This window comes from Coturnix japonica, chromosome 3, assembly GCF_054131305.1.
Source record: "Coturnix japonica strain WE chromosome 3, WE-NBRP24, whole genome shotgun sequence".
Classification (NCBI taxonomy): domain Eukaryota; kingdom Metazoa; phylum Chordata; class Aves; order Galliformes; family Phasianidae; genus Coturnix; species Coturnix japonica.
In genome coordinates this window covers 25,926,871-25,946,650 of record NC_140665.1, presented here as the reverse complement: position 1 = coordinate 25,946,650, position 19,780 = coordinate 25,926,871, and the positions used below count along the sequence as shown (strand labels likewise).

The 19,780-nt window shown below is 53.0% G+C and overlaps 2 protein-coding genes and 1 long non-coding RNA gene across 8 annotated transcripts in view; 2 read left to right on the top strand and 1 right to left on the bottom strand.

Moving 5' to 3' along the window:
• Window positions 1–5,890: 5,890 nt before the first annotated feature.
• Window positions 5,891–7,825, top strand: LOC146761323 (uncharacterized). Its single transcript, XR_014944608.1, has 3 exons — window positions 5,891–6,110; window positions 7,110–7,239; window positions 7,520–7,825. It is a non-coding gene; the product is annotated as an uncharacterized LOC146761323 (long non-coding RNA).
• A 3,553-nt stretch (window positions 7,826–11,378) lies between these two features.
• SIX3 (SIX homeobox 3) lies at window positions 11,379–16,077 on the bottom strand. Its single transcript, XM_015857554.3, has 2 exons — window positions 15,034–16,077; window positions 11,379–13,112 (listed from the first exon to the last, which is right to left on the bottom strand). The coding sequence occupies exons 1-2, from the start codon at window positions 15,783–15,785 to the stop codon at window positions 12,920–12,922; spliced, it is 945 nt and encodes a 314-aa protein (XP_015713040.2). The 5' UTR covers window positions 15,786–16,077; the 3' UTR covers window positions 11,379–12,919.
• Window positions 16,078–18,722: 2,645 nt separating this feature from the next.
• Window positions 18,723–19,780, top strand: part of LOC107311198 (uncharacterized) — a 125,607-nt gene continuing 124,549 nt past the window's right edge. For 5 of the 6 annotated variants that reach the window (XM_085543105.1, XM_085543107.1, XM_085543104.1 and 2 more), the window contains exon 1: window positions 18,723–19,651. In XM_085543105.1, coding sequence (XP_085399231.1) covers window positions 19,436–19,651 — 216 coding nt within the window. In that variant the 5' untranslated portion in view covers window positions 18,723–19,435. The remainder of the gene's footprint in view (window positions 19,652–19,780) is intronic. The other variant, XR_014944604.1, reaches the window with a different exon arrangement.

Below are 19,780 nucleotides of genomic sequence, written 5' to 3'. Positions count from 1 at the left end.
CGATGATCAACACCTTGCACCATAACACTCCTCTGCCTGTATGTCATTGAAACCAATTTGGCAAAACCAGTGTGTGCCTTTAGGGAGTATTATATATCTTCTAACCCTACTTTAAGACTCTGAGACTTATGAATTGTAGTTCTTTGCATATCCTTTATGAGACCTATATCATGCAAAGGGCAGTACTACACAATTATGTCAGATAGTAAAGAAGTCAAGAGCAGAGAGGAATCATAGAATCATAGAAGGGCCTGGGTTGAAAAGGACTACAGTGATAATCTTAATTCAACCCCTCTGCTATGTGCAGTGTTGCCAACCACCAGACCAAGCTGCCCAGGGCCACATCCAGCCTGACCTTGAATGCATCCAGGGATGGTCATCCACAACCCCCTTTTCATCAATCTTTATGTTGATGCTCTAATTCTTAGTTAGCTGCATAATATCAGATATAAAAAATCCCCTCTGAGCCTGTTTCTTTCCATGGAGAACATGCTGTTCAGCTTTAACCCTTCAGAGAAATGTGTAGTGACTCAAGTTCAGTGTTGCAGTATTTACATTGTCAGTCTGCTCCTGCTGAGTGGAGTTTCAGACTTTGGGTTCTTACATTCAGTTACATGGTGCGCACCGGTACCAATGACAGGTGCCCTTGTTTACCATGAGACCATGGAGGTGACAGCACTTTCAAGAGACTGAGACAGTGCCACCTGAGTGAGGTTCTGCAGGTAGACTCTGGAAAGTGATACTTGATTTGAGATGACTGCTGGACCCAACACTGCTCCTCAGCACAAAGGTGGTTGCTATACAGGGAGCATCTGTAATGGAAATATTGCAGAGATTTTACCAGAGGGCTCACAGGGACCTAAAAGACTGAGAATGAAGTGCAGTTATTAAAGTGATAATTCAGCATTGTGTGGATCTGACCCAGGCAAACTACAGGTAGAAGTGGTAGGTATTCCTTTATCTGTTTAGCCTAATATACAGCTCCTCAAGGAGTTGTTTGTGTAAGCCACGTGTATTTCACGGGATAAAATCACTAAATGGTGTCATTATTTCAAATCAGCAGTCATTTGGAAATAAACAGACAATCAAATGAGATGATACCTCGGGGAAAACATTTCTGCTATGAAAACAAAGTGCTTAACAGAAAGAATTGACAACATACACACCAAACTATACTATTACTGCTTATACAGCATGGCACACCTCCCACTGGGGTTTGGGACAGGATACGGATGGGGTCTGATAAGAAAGAAAGAGAAGGCTTTGCAATAGCTGCCTTCAAAGGTGACACTGATAGAAGAGGCGATATAAAACGTTCTAAAACTATTTTTCTGCAAATCAAATGGTGTGTTGTTTTAATTTATTTTGGTTTGTTGTTGTTTTTCCACCATGTGTAATTGGAATTACACACAAAAAATTAAATAAATAAATAAATAAATAAAATTTAAAAAATAAAGTCAAAAATAAAAGGTACCCAACACAAAATTACCTTCCATTTAGAGCTGGATTCTGCAAAGAGGAGGGAGCAGGGAGCACAGCTCCAGTGAAGAAAAAAGAGCTCACGACGAATGCTAAGGAGACCTCCGTGTGCTACTGGCGACATCAGCCAGGCTCCTCCTATTTATCTGCATCTCCCCTTGTTTGCCGCAGACTTTTCTTCCGAGTGATGAAAATAGGAAAAAGTTTGCGGGCTGAGGGAGCCGCTGTCGGGTGTGCGAGCAGTAGATGGCAGCACGAACACGCCGAAACGACTCTCCCTGCCCTCCCGTTCCGCCTGAAAGTGCTGCAACACCAAATGGATTCAATATTTGTCTTTCATATTTGGAGAGTGAAAACTATAGGCGACAATTAGAGGGTAATGCAATATTGCAGTGTAAATAAGAGGGTGAAATGACTGTGTAACTACGAAACAGTCCCCCGATGTAATTTGTTTGACCTGACCAAACTTCTTCGCAATTGCCAGCTCACCTCTCAAAGCTCTGAGCAGAGGGACCCGACTCCCAGCAGGAACCGGAGGACTTTCGGAAATACACCTGGGCCTCCCGAGGGAACACTGTCTGTTTTAGGTAGGGAAGGACTATGACACTATGTTAAGGTTGAAAAGTCAGAATAATCGCAAATAGAACAAAGATCTGTCCATCACGGTTTTATTTGTCCCCCTTAGAGGGTTCTATTCTCTGCAACCACACTTTTGAAATATATAGTCACACATTTTAAGTCGTGCTTTAATTTAACGTATAGATATATGCACTTACATACACAAGTATTCTTTCTTTTTTGTTTAATGGCGCTGGGGTGTGGGCTGCCTCCCCGTGTGCTGCAGTAATTGGATGGAATGCAGCAGCCCCAGTAAAGTGCCAACAAGCAAACAGAAAACCTAGGCATCCGGGAGGCAGCTGGGCTTCTTAATTATTGGCAAATATATTTATATATAAATATTTTGCCAAGCGTGATTTGGCTTAAGAGTTCCTGTGAAGTGACCTCTCGCTTTCCTTTGTTTTGTGTCTGTACACATGTCCTAGATAGATACTCGCAGGGAGAGGCGGAGACGCGCAGACAGAGATAAATAAACGGATTTCACACAGCCCTCCAAAATCCCAAACGATGCTTAAATTAAACGAGGAGGGATATGAAGCGAGGCATAAGTGCAAGCACAGATTTCAGAACTGTGAAAATATGTCAGCAGAGCATCATTTTTTTTGGTTCAGACCGATAATCACTCCCTGCTCTCATTATAAGATCAGAAGGGCCATCTGTCCTCTCTGGATAATTTGGAGCTCAGATACAGTGAGCACCCTTGTTAGGAAATGACCCTCCCACTCGGTGTAATCACGAGCACTTGCAGCCCCGGGATCCGCACGCAGCCTGCAGGAACAGATTGGTTCCAGATCAGTATTGATTACGGCCAGATTCGGGCTTTATTTTGGTGCGAAGGTTTTTATTTTGGAGGCGTCGGGCTGAACAATGCAGCTCGGAAAGCCGTCCCCTAACACACAGCCCCAACGCCTGCGGTGAGCGGCTCGCTCTGGCGCTCGGTAGCGCGGAGCCGAGCGGCTGAGTCATCCGCGGCCGCAGCTGAGAGGTGCAACGTGAGGGGATTCTTGCACATTTGCTCTCGACCCGCAGATGAAAACAAGTCTTAGGGACTTCTCTAGCGTAGGACCAAGTCATTAGCCAGAGGGAGAACTCTGGGAGCACCAGCTGCCTTCCTCTCCTGACCCACATTCAGTCATCAAGTCCCGTGTCCCTCTTTCCACCTCCCCCAAAATTACAGTTTGCAGCTTAGGAAAAAACTTGATGTCAACATGTGCAGGAGAGGAGGAAATACGCTCTTCTTTTTTTCTTTTTTCTTTTTTTTTCTTTTTTTATTTTGGGAGGAGGGGGGGGGGATGGGGGTGTGGAGGGAGGCTTTGTGGACTTAATTCATCCGGGATCATTCCTGTGCGGATCAATGCGTATTGTATTGCTAATAGCAGCACAAAGATCTCAGATAGGACGGACGGTTTCAGGACATCGGGGCACTGGGAAGTCACAAAGTAGGAGGAATTCAATTTTAGGGCTAAAAGCTTCGGTGCCCCTAAGGACTTGCTAAAAGAGACGTGGCTTTCCGAGAGGTGGTTTGTTATTACACCGACGGAGGCGGTTTCCCCTCATATGTAAGGCAATGCCACTCACCGCTCTCAGTGCGGCGCGGTGCCGAGGGACCCCCCCCCCTGCTCCGGGCAGAGCTCCGGCCGTGCTGAGCAGCTCGGGGCTGCAAAGGCACTGCGCCGCGGGGCGGACAGCGGCACTTCCCAACTCTTGGGCTGCAGCCGGCAGGGACGATCTCTGCCCCGGGGGACACATCGGGTTAGGGGAGAGTAGGGGCTCGACGGGTAGGGTGGGCAGCCATCCCAGCCCGCTTTGTTTGGCGACTTTCCTTCACTAAACATCTGCTCTAAAAAGCAGCACAAAGCCAAGGCGAGCAGAGCCCAGGTAACACCCTCACTGCGAATGCTGGCGGGCGTGAGAACGGAGATCTCTCTTTATGCCGAATAGCTCTCTTCATCCAGCACCTACACCACTTCAAATACTGCTTTCGGTGTTTTGTTTGTTTGTTTGTTTTTTAAAGCATCCGAATCTCTCTATTCTTTCGCCTCCTTTCCATCATTTCCCTCTCTAAGCAAAGCTCTGTTTGCCTGCAACTCAGACGCGTTGTGACAAAGTAAAGTGTCGTACACAAAACCTAAGAGCCAAAGCAGCCCCAGGTGTGTAGAGGCGACGCGGATGGTTATCTCCAGGCGATATCTCAGCACCCGGCGCTGCCTCCGTGTGCTCCATCGGCAGAGAGCCCTTCGAAGTGTTCCGCGGCCGTCGGAGAGCGCGGATCCGCAGCCGGATCCATTGCAGTGCCGTCAGCCTCCCGCGTCTATCTGGCGTGGAGGATTAGTTATCTCTCTATCTATTGAGAATTAACAAGGGCGAGAGATTATGTGTCAATGTACGAGCAGCGGCTATGAATATGACACCCGATGTGCATAGGTAGGGTGAGCCCCGGCAGCCACTCAGCTGAGAGCTCCTCTCTGGAGCTGAGGAGGAGACGACGGCCTTGCACACCTCTGCTTTTCACATCCAAACTGCCGATAATGACGTATGTCACCGCCGCGCCTCGCTGGGAATTGGCACCTTCCCCCCAGCCCGGCAAGCGCACACCTTTTGTTTCAGACAAAATAAACCTTTCAGAGGAGCTTGGGAAGCTGTGGTGCCGGCAGCGGAGGGAGCTCGACGGGAAGGAGTCGGGGGTGCTGCAGGGCTGAGGGCCGGGGCGCGGTGGCGGGGAGGGAGCAGAGGCCGTCGAGCCGGGCCGGTGAGGGACAGGGGTCGGGATCCCCGGCACAGCGGCGGCAGAGGGAGCCAGGGCAGACGCGGTGCCGTTTCTGGGCCGTGCGGAGATCGAGTTTTGCAGCAGAACCGCTTCTGATCGCAGACAATGGAGCGGGATGTTTACTGCGGGAGGGAAGACAATTAGCAATTCATCGGGAGAGATGTGTCACCCAAATGTCACCGGGAAGCTAACATGACATGTGTTTTAATGGCTGCGTGCTAATAAACTCCTCTCGGAGGGCGGCTTTGTGGGGACGTCAAAGATTATTTACAGAATGAGTCAGTTTCCAAACGGGCTCAGGCGCCGTCGGTGGTGGCGGGGCCCGGTGGGGCCGCAGTGTCCCGGCCGTGGGGGGACGGGGAGGCCCGTCTGGGGGACAGCACCCGGCTCGGTTCGGCCCGGCCCGGCTTCGCGTCCCGCCCGCCTCCAGATGTCGTCCGGGGTGTACCCGGCCCCGCTGCCCCCCGCTGGTGGGCTCTCACCGGGAGGGATGTGCTCGGTGCCCGGCCCCAGGTGATGTTCCAGGGTTCTGGGAAGCAGAAAGGCCCCAGAGTAGGGTGGCAGCCCCAGCTAGTGCCGCGTTGCGTGTTATTGAACAAGACACGCTGCAGTCAAACACGGAGATAAGCAAACCTAGAGAATCCGTTCAGAACATTTAATGCAGCCTGACTCTCTGGCAGGTAAGCAGAGGGGAAAGACAATTTAATTTCCCTCAAATCCATCAGAAGATTTTATGTTCAGGTGGTTCTTTGGATGGCAGGAAGGGGTTCTCTAAAGCAACAGAAAGGGGAAATCCTTTCTACGCTGTAGCCACCATTCCATGTCCCTGTGCCTCTCTGGTTTGTATGCTCTGCAATGCCATGCAGGGGGAGAAGTGGAAAACAATCTATCCTGTCTGCAAATACGTTCGTGTGTTAGAGGAGAACACATGTGTGAGTGTTTCTGTGGATATATATATCCATGTGTGCGTTTATCTGTAGTGAGAATGATAATGCACCTCTGTGAGGCAGGCAGAGGGAGCAAGCCAATCCCAAAAATCTTCACTCAGGCAAAGCTGCCACTGAACGTAATAGCAGGTTATTGTGAACCTGCGCCGGTACTATTAATCGCCCGGATCAAACGCATTAATGATAGCGAGAGTGAGCACAGGCGGAGCGGCCTGCCGTCCTCTCAAGGGCAGGGAAGATCCTGCGCTGACATCGGGGCTGAGCGCAACAGAGCTGAGGAACCTGGCGAGAGGGAGGAGGTGGGTAGGGAAGTGGGTGGGGAAGGAGAAAATTGCCGTTGTCAGGGAAAACTCAGCGTAATTTCAGGTGGCCAACGTCGGAGATGAGTAAATAAGCGGTGGATCCCAGGTGCCGCGCTCCGTCTCCAGGGCTATTGTCTTTGCGGAGCGACGGCGAGGGCAGGCAGTGCCAGCCTGCACGTGCGGGATGACCCGGGGACAAGAGCAGAGCCGAGCGTGGGGCTCCAGGAGTCTCCTCTCCGCAGTCAGGGCCTCGACGTGAGTGCCGCAATCCCTCCGGGGGGACGCAGCAACCGCCGCCCCGGGAAACAGTGCTCCCGCTGCCTCCCGGTGCAGATAGGGTGAGAAGCGGCGTTCTTTAATAGTATGATTGAAATGTTCGGGGTATGATGCCTCCTCGTTAGTAATATTGGCTTTGCATGCAGAGCACAATCCCATCCCTCTAGACTGCTTAGCCAAAACAGAGCGTAAACTCTGTAATTAGTAACGTGTTCCATCATTAAAGAGCCCTGCTGAGAATTTCTATTTAATAATGGTCTTAAATTAGTTATGATGGTAAATACTCATCTGGAAATTCAACATCTAAAACCATCTACAATCTGGAAATGCTCCAGTGTTGCCGTAATCTCCCGGAGCACAGCAATGCCTATCGCGTTCAGCCATCGCATTAGAAATTCGCCATACCGTTTGGTCCACGAATATACAGTACGGATGTGTTAATTAGGTTAACCCATACACTGTCTGCTTCACAAATATTTAGAAATAAACAATGGGAGCGCCTCTTTAATACCGCACAGCCGGGGGGTTGGGGCGGGTGGGGGGGGGGGAAGGAGGACCTGGTACTCGGGAACTCTTTTGTTTTCAGACGAGGTGGCCTCGGGCCTAGGGGTCCCACAGAGCGCACCCCTGGGAGCGCACAGCGGCTCCACCGCACCGATCTCCATCCGCCGATGGGGGATGGGGGAGTGCGGATCCCAGAGCAATTCTTTCCGCTTTTAGGCTGCAGCTCCTTCCCCTGTGCCGTGCCTGCAGCTCACCTCCGGCACCCTCTGAGGGGGACGGCTTGGGAACAGTCAGACGAGGCGCCTAGCACGGGGGAGACGGCAAAGCAGTGATGTACTGCTTGGAGGTAAATAATAGTGAATAAAGATGCCTTCCGCCAGCCCAAAGTGGGATTGAAGTTTAGCAGGCGAATCGTGATTCGGTATAAAGGAGTCATCCAGGTGCACTTCTCCCCGGTGGGGATATAAAGGAGAGTTGTTTCTGGTGACAATGGAAAATCAGTAACTGAGATACTTGGGGGTACGGTGGGAGGGGAGGAAGGAGTGTTTCTGCCTTCACCTCTGCGTCCGGACGCGCAGCCTCTCCTCCACAACCTTTCATGTTTAATGAATGACACTGCATTGCAGGTTTTTCCCTCCATGTGCCGGCGAGTTTTAAATCTGCGAGCACCACAAAGAGGCCATGATCCCATCTGCCCAGGATTCCAAATTAAAGTTCAAACGGGCGGCTTACACACTGCTGATCCTGTATCATAGCCTCTCGCGACCCCTCAATTACTATTTAATAGAATTACAGTGTAAAATCCCAATAGTCTTAAAGAATGTTTTATCACAGACTGAAGAGAGGGAAGATCCAGACACCTCCAATGTTACTGAACCACATTACTGACCTATTTAGGTATTAAAAAGGAATACTCAGTGTTCTACAAGACATTACAAGAGCTACTTTAATCTGGCAACATGCGTGTGTCTGGGTCTGAGTGTGCCCACAACCACACACGATGCATACAGGCTTTGTGCCATCACCATGAACCCCCAGCCGAACCCCCAGGCCCCCCAGTCCCCCCAGGAGCCCCCCGTGTGGTGATGCCCCTCAGCACTGGGCTGCTGTTGCCAGGGGTTGCTGGAGAGGCTGCTCCTGTAGGAAAGCAATTTTTCCTCCACTCATTGAAAAATACTCTTTAATTGACCTTATTATTAAATGAACTTCTCCTAATGATGTTTCTATGGGGACAAAAAAGCAAATATTTGCAGGAGAGCTAAACCTCCTCTAATAGCTAGGGCTGGGATTAAAGTCACTCGCAGGCTGCTGTTAGATACTGTAAATGGTGACTTCCAGAGTAGTTTTCTTCTCAGCGAAGGGGCATAGTGAGCTGCTCCGGCCACAGCTCTGAGTTTTCTCCCCCAGATATTTCCATGGAACCCTCATTTATTCATCACCCTTTCTGTCTCTCTCCCACAACCCGGGATCCCTCTGCTCTGCAAACACCTTTCTTCCAAATAGAAAAGAATAACGCCAAGAACCAAACCGAACAGACATTTCCCACCCCCCCCCCACACACACACCGGCCCCCCAGGCAGACACACAGATCCCCCCTTAGCAGCATTCAGCCTCTGTAGTGTCCCCATGGCCGTGTCCAGTTTCTCACTGCTGTGCCAGAGCAAAGAGTATGGCACCGCCACCTCGGTGATTTTCCTTCCCAACTCTTTCTCTCCCCCCTCTGCCTCCCTGCCTTTCCATCTCCTGCCCATGCTGCAGCTGGTTGCTGTTTCCCTCGCTACCCCCTTTTTATTTTGTTCTACACCGGTTACAGAGTTGTGTGTGTCCCTGCAGGGCTGCTCAGGGCCACAGATGCATTCGGGGCTCCTCATGTCAGTGAGCTCCGCAAAAAGGCGACGTTTGTCCGTCCTCTCCCCACACTCAGAATCCAGGGCAGCGCGATGTGGAGCTCAATGAGAAACTGCATGAATAAACACGAATAGAAAGTTGTGCTCAGCTAACCGAGGAAATCAGAGCAATACCAGGGCACCAACGTCCGCATTTCTTTTCACGTCGGCTGGGGCAGTAACCTCAGCCCGGCACGCTAAACACGAAGGGCAGCGGGCACACAGGCTGAGGGCGGCTCTCACTGCCCAGCTATAGGAGCTGCCCCGGACCGAAGGCCGCAGCCCCGCAGCCCCCAGCGGCCCCGCTGCCGTCGAGCCGCGGCCATCTGCCTCCCGTCCCCGGGCCCGCGCCCCAGTATCGATCCCCTGCGCTTCAGCCTCCGAGTTAATTTCATCGCCATCACGGGCCGGGCTTGTCGCGGGCAATAAAGTGATGCCGGAGAGCGGCTGTCGATAAGGCTCGGCCGGGCGGAGGGCAGAGACGGCCCTCCACTTTGGTGAGTCCCGATAGGCCCTATCTTACCGGGGCAGACGGACTTAGCGGGTGAGGAGGCTTAAACGCGGCTTTCCATAGATTTACACCTCAATCAGCCATTCAGGTTTTCAATGCAAATCCGAAAACAACCTCGTTTCTCCCTCCCTGGGCCCTGCTCGGAGCCGCGCCCCGGCATCCCGACCCGCGGGGGGCCCTCGCTGCCCCCTGCCGCCCCCACGCGTGTCCGGGGCGCATGGGAGTTCCCACCGCACACAATGACCAGAGCCCTCCGGCCCCGGTCACTTAGCTGTGGGTTGAGTGTCAGGCAACAGTGGTCTCTTATTTTCTCCCTTTTTTAGGGGAAGGGGATAGGGAGAAATGGGGGACACCCGCTACTAGAGATCTTCGAGGGAAGCTGGAGCCTCAAAGCGGAGCTGAAGGAGATCTCTAGGCTCCCCCAGGTGCCCCCGCACAACGGGGGCTGAACGGGAGGAAGGAAAATCCCCGAATGTCAGCATAAGTCTCAGCCCTGAGATTGTTGCTGAGGCTCGACGCCTTCTGCCTACAGCTCCAAGATGTGGAAACGGGGGAAGGGGAAGTAAAACATTCCGAACTTATACGCCTCTGAGACCCTTCAGGTATTGAGTCCCGTTAAAAATAAAGCGGGATGAGAACTACTATCAGTGATGAGAATAAATACCGTGTTTAAAAAACAGCACAGCATTAGTACATTGCACTCCCAATGGCACCCTGAGGTGACTGAGGGCCGAGATTTTCCCATCTAAGGCCTGTCTGCTGCCGGATCGAGAGGAGAGCAGCCCGGGTCTGGACGCTGGTGCCGGTAATGGGGGCCCTCATCCCGTCCCGGGACATTTTTCTCCCCTCTAAACGCTGTGAGAGGGAGGGCATCGAGGCCCCTCTCTCACATCGGCGACTCACGGAAGCGCCATTGTTTTCCTTTTTAGCAGCAACTCCCGTCTATCCCGGCCCCGCACAACCGGGCGTTATTTCCTTACGAACTGCCGAAGCTGCCCGGGGTAGAGCGGCAGTGTCGCTGGGCGATCCCCGACGGGGTGGGCGGCGCAGGCACTGCCTCTGGGCCGAGCCGGGCTGCGGCACCGGAGGGGCAGCACCGGGGACAGCCGGAGGAGGACATCCCCCCCTCCGCACTGGCAGCGAGGGCTCCGCGCAGACACGCGCAACGCTTCCTCGGGGGTACAAAAGGTGGAGGGAAGTATTTACATTGCAGCTTACTCCTTGACGGTCTCCATCACGGGTTCGCTTTGAGCTCTCGCACCCGGGGCGGCTCCTCCGGCCGCCTCTCAGGGCAGGGGGATACGCGGGGAAGCCCTGAGGTTTTCGGTAACCCGGCCTTGAGCTGCCCCGAAAGAGGCGGAGAGAGGAAGAGAAAAGGGCTCAGGCAGCACAAAAGTGCATCCGAAGTCCGAATTAGTTTGGAAACGGTCAAGAAATTCCGGGCACGTTTCTCCCTAAATTCCCGGGAAGTTTCAAAATCGTGTTTTCAAGTAAAAACAGGTTTAGAATTTACCTCTCCTTAATTCACGGCGGAAAAAATCTGCCCAGGGCAAAGCAAAAGTTTAGTGGGGAAAAAAAAAAAAAAGAAAGAAAGAAAAGAAAAAAAGAAAAAAAAGAAAAGAAGGAAGAAAAAGGATGAAAAAGAAGAAAGAAAAAGAAAGGGAAAAAAGGAAAGAGAAAGGAAAATTTACCAAAAAATAAAGGGGGGAGGGGGGGGAAAGAGAGAGAGAAGAGAGAGATGCTGAAATACTGTTACCCATGCAAATAAAGGCTTCTTTCAACACAGTACAATATACTCCAGGTTCGAGGGGAGGAGCTGCAGCCCGCTCGGGGCCAGGAGTTTATGTTTTTGTTTACATTTAAAGCTACAAAACAAACCCGCTATGGCCGAGCCGCTCTCGGGGGACAGCGGCCCTGCAGCCGCCCTGCCGTACCCGAAAGCACGGCGGCATCGACGCCCGAGGGAGCCGCGGGGACACCGCCGCGCCGCCGCTCCCGGCCCGCAGTGCTCTGGGAACGGGGGGCCCGCGGGCCGGGCCGGGCCGGTAGAGCCGCTCCCCGTGCGGACAGAAACACCGACAGCGCTGGTAGATAAGAAAATGGAATACTGTATTTGATTTAGAAAGTTTGTACATATAGATAAACACGCAGTTAAGGAAACGATAGTTTAAGCGTCCTACGTGGAGTTTAAGAAGAGACCCCCCAAAGCTGCTATGAAATACTCAAAATAGCTTTTGCATAAGATAACTACAGTTGCACCCTAAGCTGCTTTTTTTTTTTCATTTCTTTTTTTTTTTCCTTTTTTTTTTTTTTTTCTTTCTTTCTTTCTTCCTTTTTTTTCTATCGCTGAGGTCCCTTTAGAAAACCCAGCCCGTCAGGAGCTGACAGCTAAGTTCGTGCAAGGAACACCGAGTCAAGGAAAATAAAAAGGGAGACAGAAAGGGTGGGAGGAGAGAGACGGGGAAAGGGGGGGGGGGGATGAGGAAGGGGGGTGGGGGGGGGGAGAAAGAAAGAGCGGAGCAAATCTCATATACAAGCATTTCTACACATATATTACAAACTGGGAAAATGACCGCATCATTAAGATATACATAATTCATATAAAATTTTGAAATAAAAATAAAAATCTGTTACAGTCATAACTATTCTTTTTTCCACATTTATAACCAGTACCCACACAGGCAGTGACAGAAGTGTAGAAAAAAAGGTGCTTACGAAGAAAATGATTGTCTGCGGAACGAAAAGCAGAACAGTGCCGCTCGGCGGGGCCCTCGCCGGGACTTAACCAAAATAACAACAAAATAAACAGAGAACGGGAGGGGGGAGAGAGAAAGAGAGAGAGAGAGAGAGAGAGGACCAACAGAAAGGTGATAAACATTTGTTATTTCCCTCTTCAAGGAGTTCCTTTGTAATTATTTTTTAATAATAATTATTATTAATTTTTTTTGTACAAATTCGATCGCAGTTTGCCTTTGTCTGTTGATTCTGTTTTCCTTTACTATAGAGATTTTTTTGTTGTTGTTCTTTCCCAGATACAAATTTAATCATCATCATCATGCAAGTGGGTGAAAATGCGTCCATGGAAAAGCGCAAAGGAGAAATCGTGCTCGTCCTAAAAAGAATACAATTGTCACTTTTGCTTTGCTTTTTTTGTTGTTATTTTTTTTGCCTTTTTTTTTCTTTTTATATATATAATAATTATTCTTTCCCGACGCCCCCCTTCCCCCCCACCTCCCTCGACCTCCCCCCCCCCCCCCCCCCCCCGCTTGCAGCACCAGCGTTCGTGACTGCTGAAGTTTGAGCTCCATCTCTTGGTGGTGGCGGTGGCAGGCGGTGCTGTGGTGGCTCCTCTGCTCCCTGTCTGTGTGCTCTGCTCCTGGGTCGGGCCGGGCCTTGGCTTCCCTCCGCGCTGTGTGTGTGTGCGTGTGTGTGTGTGTGTGTCCCGCTCCTAGGTTGTCTCGGATTGTTCTGCTCTGGTCGGGGAGAGGATGCTCGCTTGGATGGGTTTGGATTTTTTGTTGTTGTTGGGTTTCTTTTTTTTTTTTCTCTCTCTTTTTTTTTTTTTTCTTTTTTTCCTTTTTTTTTTTTTTTTTGTTGTTGTGATTTGTTTGTTTGTTTGTTTTCCGATATCATACATCACATTCCGAGTCGCTGGAGGTTACCGAGAGGATGGAGGTGCCCGTCTCGGCTCTTTCTGTCAAACTGGAGACGCTGGTGGTCGGGCTGGCCGCCGTGGACGGGGACTCGGCCGAGCTGTGCGTCGGGCAGCCGGGCTCTGCCAGCGACCGCATGCCGCTCTGTCCTATCGCCTGGTGCTGGAGCCTGCAGCGCGCCGGGAGACAAAACAACACCGTGGCCCTCTCAGACACCGCCCGAGCCGGGGGAGGGGGGGGAGGCGGATGCTCCGGACCCGGCCGCGCTCTCGGGGCTCGGCCCGGCCTGGCCCGGCCCGGCAGCTCCCGGCCCCCGGCGCCCGACCCGGCCTGGCAGCCCGAGTACCGCAGATAGAAGGGCCACGGTCCTATAGGGGACGGCGCGTGGAGGGACACGCAGCGGCCCCGCACGGCCTCCGCGCTGCTCCCGCGGCCCCGCGGGGAAGGGGACAGCGAGCTGGAGTCACTGCGGGAGGGCACGAACCCGTCCTCAGCCTGCGCTTGATGCGGGCCTGGCCGCCGCTTTGGGCGGGTTCCGGGCACCGAGAGCTGGGCTGCAGACAGGGAGCGGCCGGGGACTGGGGTCCTGTCCCAGGGGCACGGCGCTGTGAGTGCAATAAAACAGCGCGAGTGCGGAGAGCGGTGCTTCTCTCCGCTCGGAATTGAAACCCCTTTTCCATCTGAAAGCCAAATTCAGCTTTAAAATACCGGAGCTTTCAGCGTCAACACTTAGGGGTCACTGCTTTCGAACGTGTCTTTCTTTCTGTCTTTCTTTCTGTCTGTCTTTCATTATAAGAGGTAATAAATAATTTTCAACATCCACTGTCGTGCTGCGGATATTGCTCCGTGCCCGCTCGCTCTTCCCGAAGCCAAAAAAAGCCTCTACCGGGGATAGGAGAAGGGCTCCCCATCCCGCACTGAGCCGCCGGCCGCAGCCCTAGCCCCGGCGCTGCCCACGGGAGCAGAGCTCACCCTTCGCCCCTCCGCTCCCCGCATGGCTTTGCCCGTGGAACTGCCCGCACACAGCAGCACAGCGCAGCCTTATTCTGCACTTCTCATTATCTTACGTTTTCTAATCTCAGCGTCTTTGATTTTTCCCCCATTTACAATTCCTGATGCATTCATCTGCTGTCAACAGCGTTGAGTCAACAAAAGCATCCGTGGGCAACTCCTGTTTATTTACAGCCCTGAGCTGATCTGTTTCCCATTTAATGGAAATTAACTGGCGAGGCACTTTGGGGTTACACTTCTCCTACAGAATCCTGAATCAATAGCACCACTGCTATAATGAGGAGGAATTTCAGAGACAGCATTTAAAAGAACAAGAAGTTTTGTTTACGCGCTTCCAGCGGCAAGCAAACTTCAATTAAAATAAAAGCGGCGTGGCCAGCGGGCTTAAGGGGACGTTTTCATTTGCAAAATAACTTTACCGGAGGGTGACGAGAAATAAATAGCAGGGAGCCTCGCGTTTAACGTGGCAAGGCAGAAATGATCATAAAAAGACCCCGAGAGACGCGCAAACAAATGCCAGCGCAATGCATAGCGAACGCACGGCCGGAGAGCCGGTTCGCCGTGTATTGGGAGCTGCGAAACGGAGACTGGAAGAGGGACCTTTCCCCGTCTCCCAAAGGCTTTTCTCCCCGTTTCTCCAGGAAACAAACGCTTTCGGGCTGCTAGTGCGCGATGTTCCCTCGGTGCGCGCCGAGGACCGCGACCGAGCGCTGCGGAGCCGCCCGGCCGAACCCCGCTGCTCTCAGCCCTTCCGCGGCGGGGCCGAGCCGCAGCCGTACAGCGGGGGGAAACCCAAAGCCATCCGAGCCCCGGCGCCTCTGGCGGCGCTCCGCTGCGGCCGCGGAGTCGGAGCTGCCCCCGCCTCGCCGCGCGGAGCTGCCCACGCCCGCCTGGAGCCCCGCGCCCCTAGAACCCACCGAAGCCCGGAGCGCGGCTCGGAGCGCGGCGCGCAACTTTGAGCCGCTCATCCCCGCGGCCGCCGCGGCAGACAGGCTGGGGGTGCCCGGACGAAGGGGAGGAGGAGGAGAAGGAGGAGGAGGAGGCGCGGCGCTGCCCGAGCGGGCCCGAGCCCCACTGACCTGTTTTTAGCCGCCGCCGCTCTGTCTCTTTGCCTTCGGTTTTTGAACCAGTTGCCTACTTGCGTGGGGGTGAGCCCCGTGGCCTGAGCCAGTTCCCTTTTCTTGCTCGGATTGGGGTAAGGGTCCTGCAGGTACCACTCCCTCAGGAGGCTGCGAGTCCTCTCCTTGAAGCAGTGCGTCTTCTGCTCGCCATCCCAAATGGTCCTGGGCAGCGGAAACTTCTTCCTCACCCTGTATTTATCAACCGGCCCCAGCGGGCGGCCCCGCAGCTTCTCGGCCTCCTGGTAGTGCGCTTCGAGCCACATGGCCTGCAGCTTGCCGTGCGACTCCTTGGTGAATTTGTGGTTCTCCAGGATGTGGTAGAGGTCGCGGAAGTTGCCCGTGTGGAAGGCCACCACCGCCCGGGCGCGCAGGATGGACTCGTGCTTGTTGATGGCCTCGCATGCCCCCGGCGCCACCGGCAGCGACCAGAGGAACCTCCCCAGCCTCTCTATGTCTCCGGTCTCCTCCAGCGTCTCGCAGACGCTGGCCACTTGCTCCGGGGAGAAGTTGAGCGTGGGCAGCTGAAACATTGACAACTCTTCGTGGGGCGCCCGGGAGCTGCCGCCGCCGCCGCCGGCCCCGGGGCTGCAGCCCGAGCCGCTGCCGCTGCCGCCGCTGGCGAGAAGGAGGGAGCGGTGGTGCGGGTCGGCGGCGAAGTTGGGCAGGAAGAAATGGGTGGGATAGAGCTCTAGCGGGGACCTGAACACCATGGGATGACCGGGGAGAGGGGGAGAGCGATCACGGAGAAAAGAAAGAAAGGGAGGAAGAAGGGAGGAAAGGGCACCCGCACCGCGCACGCATCCACACCCGCACACGCACACGCAGCCACATAGAGGCGCGGGGCACACGCACGCACACACACGCGCACACACTCACGCACACACTCACGCGCTCACACGCGCCCGGCCCCGCGCCGCCGCCGAGTCGGGATTCAGTGATTCGACAGCGGTCGCCCTAATGACAACAGCCTCATAATATCTCCCCTAAATCCACAGTGAGTGCAGCGCCGAAACATTTTGTTTCGCTTTTCTATTGGTCTTCTGCGTGTCGTTGTGGCGTTGCCATGGCAGCCGCTGCCAATCACTGTCAGCCCTGCCAATCATTACGGAGTACGTAAGAGAGGTTTTTACCACTTCGCCCGAACGCGCGGGGGGGAGGGAAGCGGGGCGGCTGCTGGAAAAGCGTGGTGGGGTTTCTTTTTCTTTTTCTTTTTTTTTTTAATCTTCGCAACTCCTCATCTCAGCACTTCCCCTTCTACCCGGCTCCCCCCCCCCCCCCCTCCCTCCACACCCCTCCTAAATAAGGGATCAAATAATGCGAAAAGCGGTGTGCACATATTTGTTGAATGGGATGAGCAATTAGAGGGTGGAATATTATTGTGATCTTAACGAGCCTCGTTAAAGCTAAAGGAGATACGGGGGGAAAGTAAATGGGCCAGGCTGGGATACGCGTTCGGATAAAGGGCTCCTAACTGAGACAATTTACACATGATTTGCACGTAGTTTCACTTCATTCTGCCTATCTGAGCACTAATAGTGCCGGGGAAGAAAAGAAAGATGAGATCATTAGACCCATCCTCATGCCGCTGACCCTCCCCGAAGCGGCGCACACAGCGCAGCCCGGGCTCAGCCCCGCTTCCCCCGCAGCCTCTCCACTTCTTCTCCCCTCCGCGCCCCCTCCGCACAGGGACACATCGCGGAGTTCGGTTCGACTCCCCGCTCCCGGTTCCCCGTCCGCCGCTCCCCGCCGCCCCCCGTCCCAAGGCCGCTTCCCTCGCCCTCCCCTCGCTCCCTCGCCTTCCCTTTCCCTCTCCTTTCTCTCCTCTCGCTCTCCACTTTGTTTTCTTCCCCTTCTCCCCCTCCACCCTCCGTCTCCGCTCGCCCCTTCCTTCCTCCGCAGCCCGGCCCTGCGGCAGGTCCTCACCCCCGCCCAGATGGGGTTTTACACCGCAACTCTCCTTTTCCCCTCAATTCTTGCCCAGAACTTCCCTGGATTCAGTGTGCAGGGAGGAGGCGAGAGAAAGATCTTTTGCAACCTCTGTTTATCCTCCCTCTCTCTGTCTTTCTCTCTTAATTTTTCTTTTTCTTTCTTTTTTCTTTTTTTTAATTAGAAGCAAAGAAATTCCGTGTGGCGGTTCGGGTCCATCCCTCGGTAAGAGCGAGCCGGGCCGCCTGCCCCCGCTGCCGCGCAACTATATTTATTATTAGGTATGTTGCTTTTAAGAAGATTTAATCAGCATCTTGAGCTGGTAACTCTTTTGTTTGGTTTCTGTAGCTATGGAAGTGTGATTTACAGAGATTTGTACGGGTCATGGACATCTTTCCAGACTTACTGTGTATATTTAGACAGGACTTTGCTTGGTGTTAAAAAGTGTATATTTTGAATAGGTTCACACACAGTAGCAAACAATACCGACATTGTAAAGGCATGTACAACGAGTATTGAAACGCAGCATCCAGACTTCAACTAATCTGCCCTCAATAAAGCTGAAATAATTATCCTAAGCCGCCTTTCTAGAAGAAAAATCATTGAGGAATTCAAAACTTTTTTAAAGATCTTTTCTGCATTCCGATGGAGATCGAGGGGTGAGGCTCGGAGCCCAAACTACTTTCAGACATCAATGGAGGGGAGGAGGGGGGGGACGAGAGATATTACAATTAAAATGTGAAAACATAGCGTGACTCGCCCTATCCGAAGGATAATCGTCATACTGCTATGGGTGGTAGAAGTTCTTTAGCGGGGCTCCGAACCGGTTTGCGAGCCTTTCACGGCGCGCTCCTCGGGAAATAATTCCAAGTGGCAGATGAATAGGTGCAGTTGGGAGAGCTGCTGGACTGGAAGGAGCTCGCTGTATTACACATTCATCTGATTTCCACTAAACTGTCATCGCTGTGCTACGCGGCTCCGCGCTCCCGGTGGAAATAGCTCGCCCGCTTCATTTTAGCGATCCGCTTCAACACTTCTGCTAACAGACTTGGGGAAAAGTTCGGGCTCCCTCCTCCCTCCCTCCCTCCCTCCCGGCTCATGTTTCCAGTTACACCGCTAAGGAGGGAAGGAGACAGCTCAGCCCCAACACAACCCAACTCGGAGGTATTAATTGGACAACAATATGTTTAGCCAAAGATTTTAATACACACACACGCAAAATCTTTTTCTTTGTAATCCTTTCCTTTTATGTAAAGGATTACAGGGAGGAGGGTGGGGTGAATTCCTGCGGGAGTTTCTTAATATTTGATTCCATTTTTTTCCCCCACAAGCTGCGAATTAAACTACCTTAAAGTGTACTTCTACACTCAAATCCAAACGGGCCTGCATTTCTTTTTTAATCTCCCGGAACATCATACAGTGCTCCTCTGCTGCAGGCTGCATCCCTCCTGTAGGGTTCCTGGAGAACTTTGCAGAGCTTCTGTCTATTTCCTCTTCCTTTTCCTTCTTTACTTCTTTCTTTTTTCCTTCTTTACTCTTTCTTTCTTTCTTTCTTTCCTTCTTTCTTTCTTTCTTTCTTTCTTTCTTTCTTTCTTTCTTTCTTTCTTTCTTTCTTTCTTTCTTTCTTTCTTTCTTTCTTTCTTTCTTTCTTTCTTTCTTTCTTTCTTTCTTTCTTTCTTTCTTTCTTTCTTTCTTTCTTTCTTCCTTCTTTCTTTCCTTCTTTCCTTCTTTCTCTCTCTTCCCCTCTCTCTCCCTCTCTCTCTCTCTCTCCCTCTCTCTCTCCCTCTTTCCCACTGTCTTTCCCACTCTTTCTTTCCTTCTTCCTTTCCTTTTTCTTTTCTTCTTTTTCTCCTCTTATCTTCTTTTTTTCCCTCCCTTTTCCTTTCCTTCTTTATTTCACTGTTTTTTCTCTTCCTCTCCCTTTCTTTCCTTCTCTCTCCAGCCACACAAGTCACACAGTATCCACATTTCTGCTGAAAGCAATTCCCCTCTCTGTGGAGTGCTCTCTGTGGAATCGCAACGCATGCAAACTGTGTGCACGTATCCCTATGTGTCCAGCCTCATGCCCGTATTAAACCAGCCACTCCTCACCTCATCGGCCAACACAGAGCTCCCGCTGGAACCCTGCTCTCCCAGTGCCTGCGGAGCAAAGGAGCGCCGCCAGCCCGGAGCTCCCGCAGCTACATCCGTAGAGATTTCCAAGGGTCCCAGCATCTCCACAGAGCGGCGGACAGAGCCCTGGCAGCGGCCTCGGTGCTTTCCCCGCCCGGCCGCTGCTTCAGCGCTCCCCTAAGCCTGTTAGGGACACACTCTCATGTCCTGAAATGTGCAAGCAGATAATTGTTGGTGCTCTATCTTTGTGTGAGGAGGCCAGGGTGTAAATGGCTTTTAATGACTGCAGCTGCTGGCTGCAAACTGTCAATGGGATCGCCTAATGCCGAGCCCGGACTCGGAGGGCGCAGAGCTGCAACCACCGGGCGTGCTCTACCCCCAACCCCCGCCGCCCCCAGCGCGCAGCGGCGCGGAGCTGCGCGGAGAGGAGTGCGGAGCCGCGTGGAGCTGCGCGCTCAGCAGGAGCGGCGGGAGCGCGGCGAAGGATGGGGCTGGGCAGAGACTGCCCTCTCGGCTGGGAAAATCCTTTCCGGATCCTGTAAGTTTCCTACGGGTGGACGGATGTCCCGCGGGGGACCGTCCCGGGGATGCAGAATAGGGCCCCGGGCCTTCCCCTCCCCGCGCCACCGGGGCTGGGGGTGCGGGGGTGTCAGGCGTGGTGCCCCCT

What these genes read in the sequence shown, in the direction of transcription:
- SIX3 (XM_015857554.3), bottom strand. Translation starts at nt 15,785, where the DNA reads ATGGTGTTCAGGTCCCCGCTAGAGCTCTATCCCACCCATTTCTTCCTG. An exon ending in GCGGCGGCGGCTAAAAACAG is followed by an intron (nt 13,113 to 15,033) that starts GTCAGTGGGGCT and finishes GGCGCGCTGCAG; the next exon opens with GCTCCAGCACCAGGCGATAG.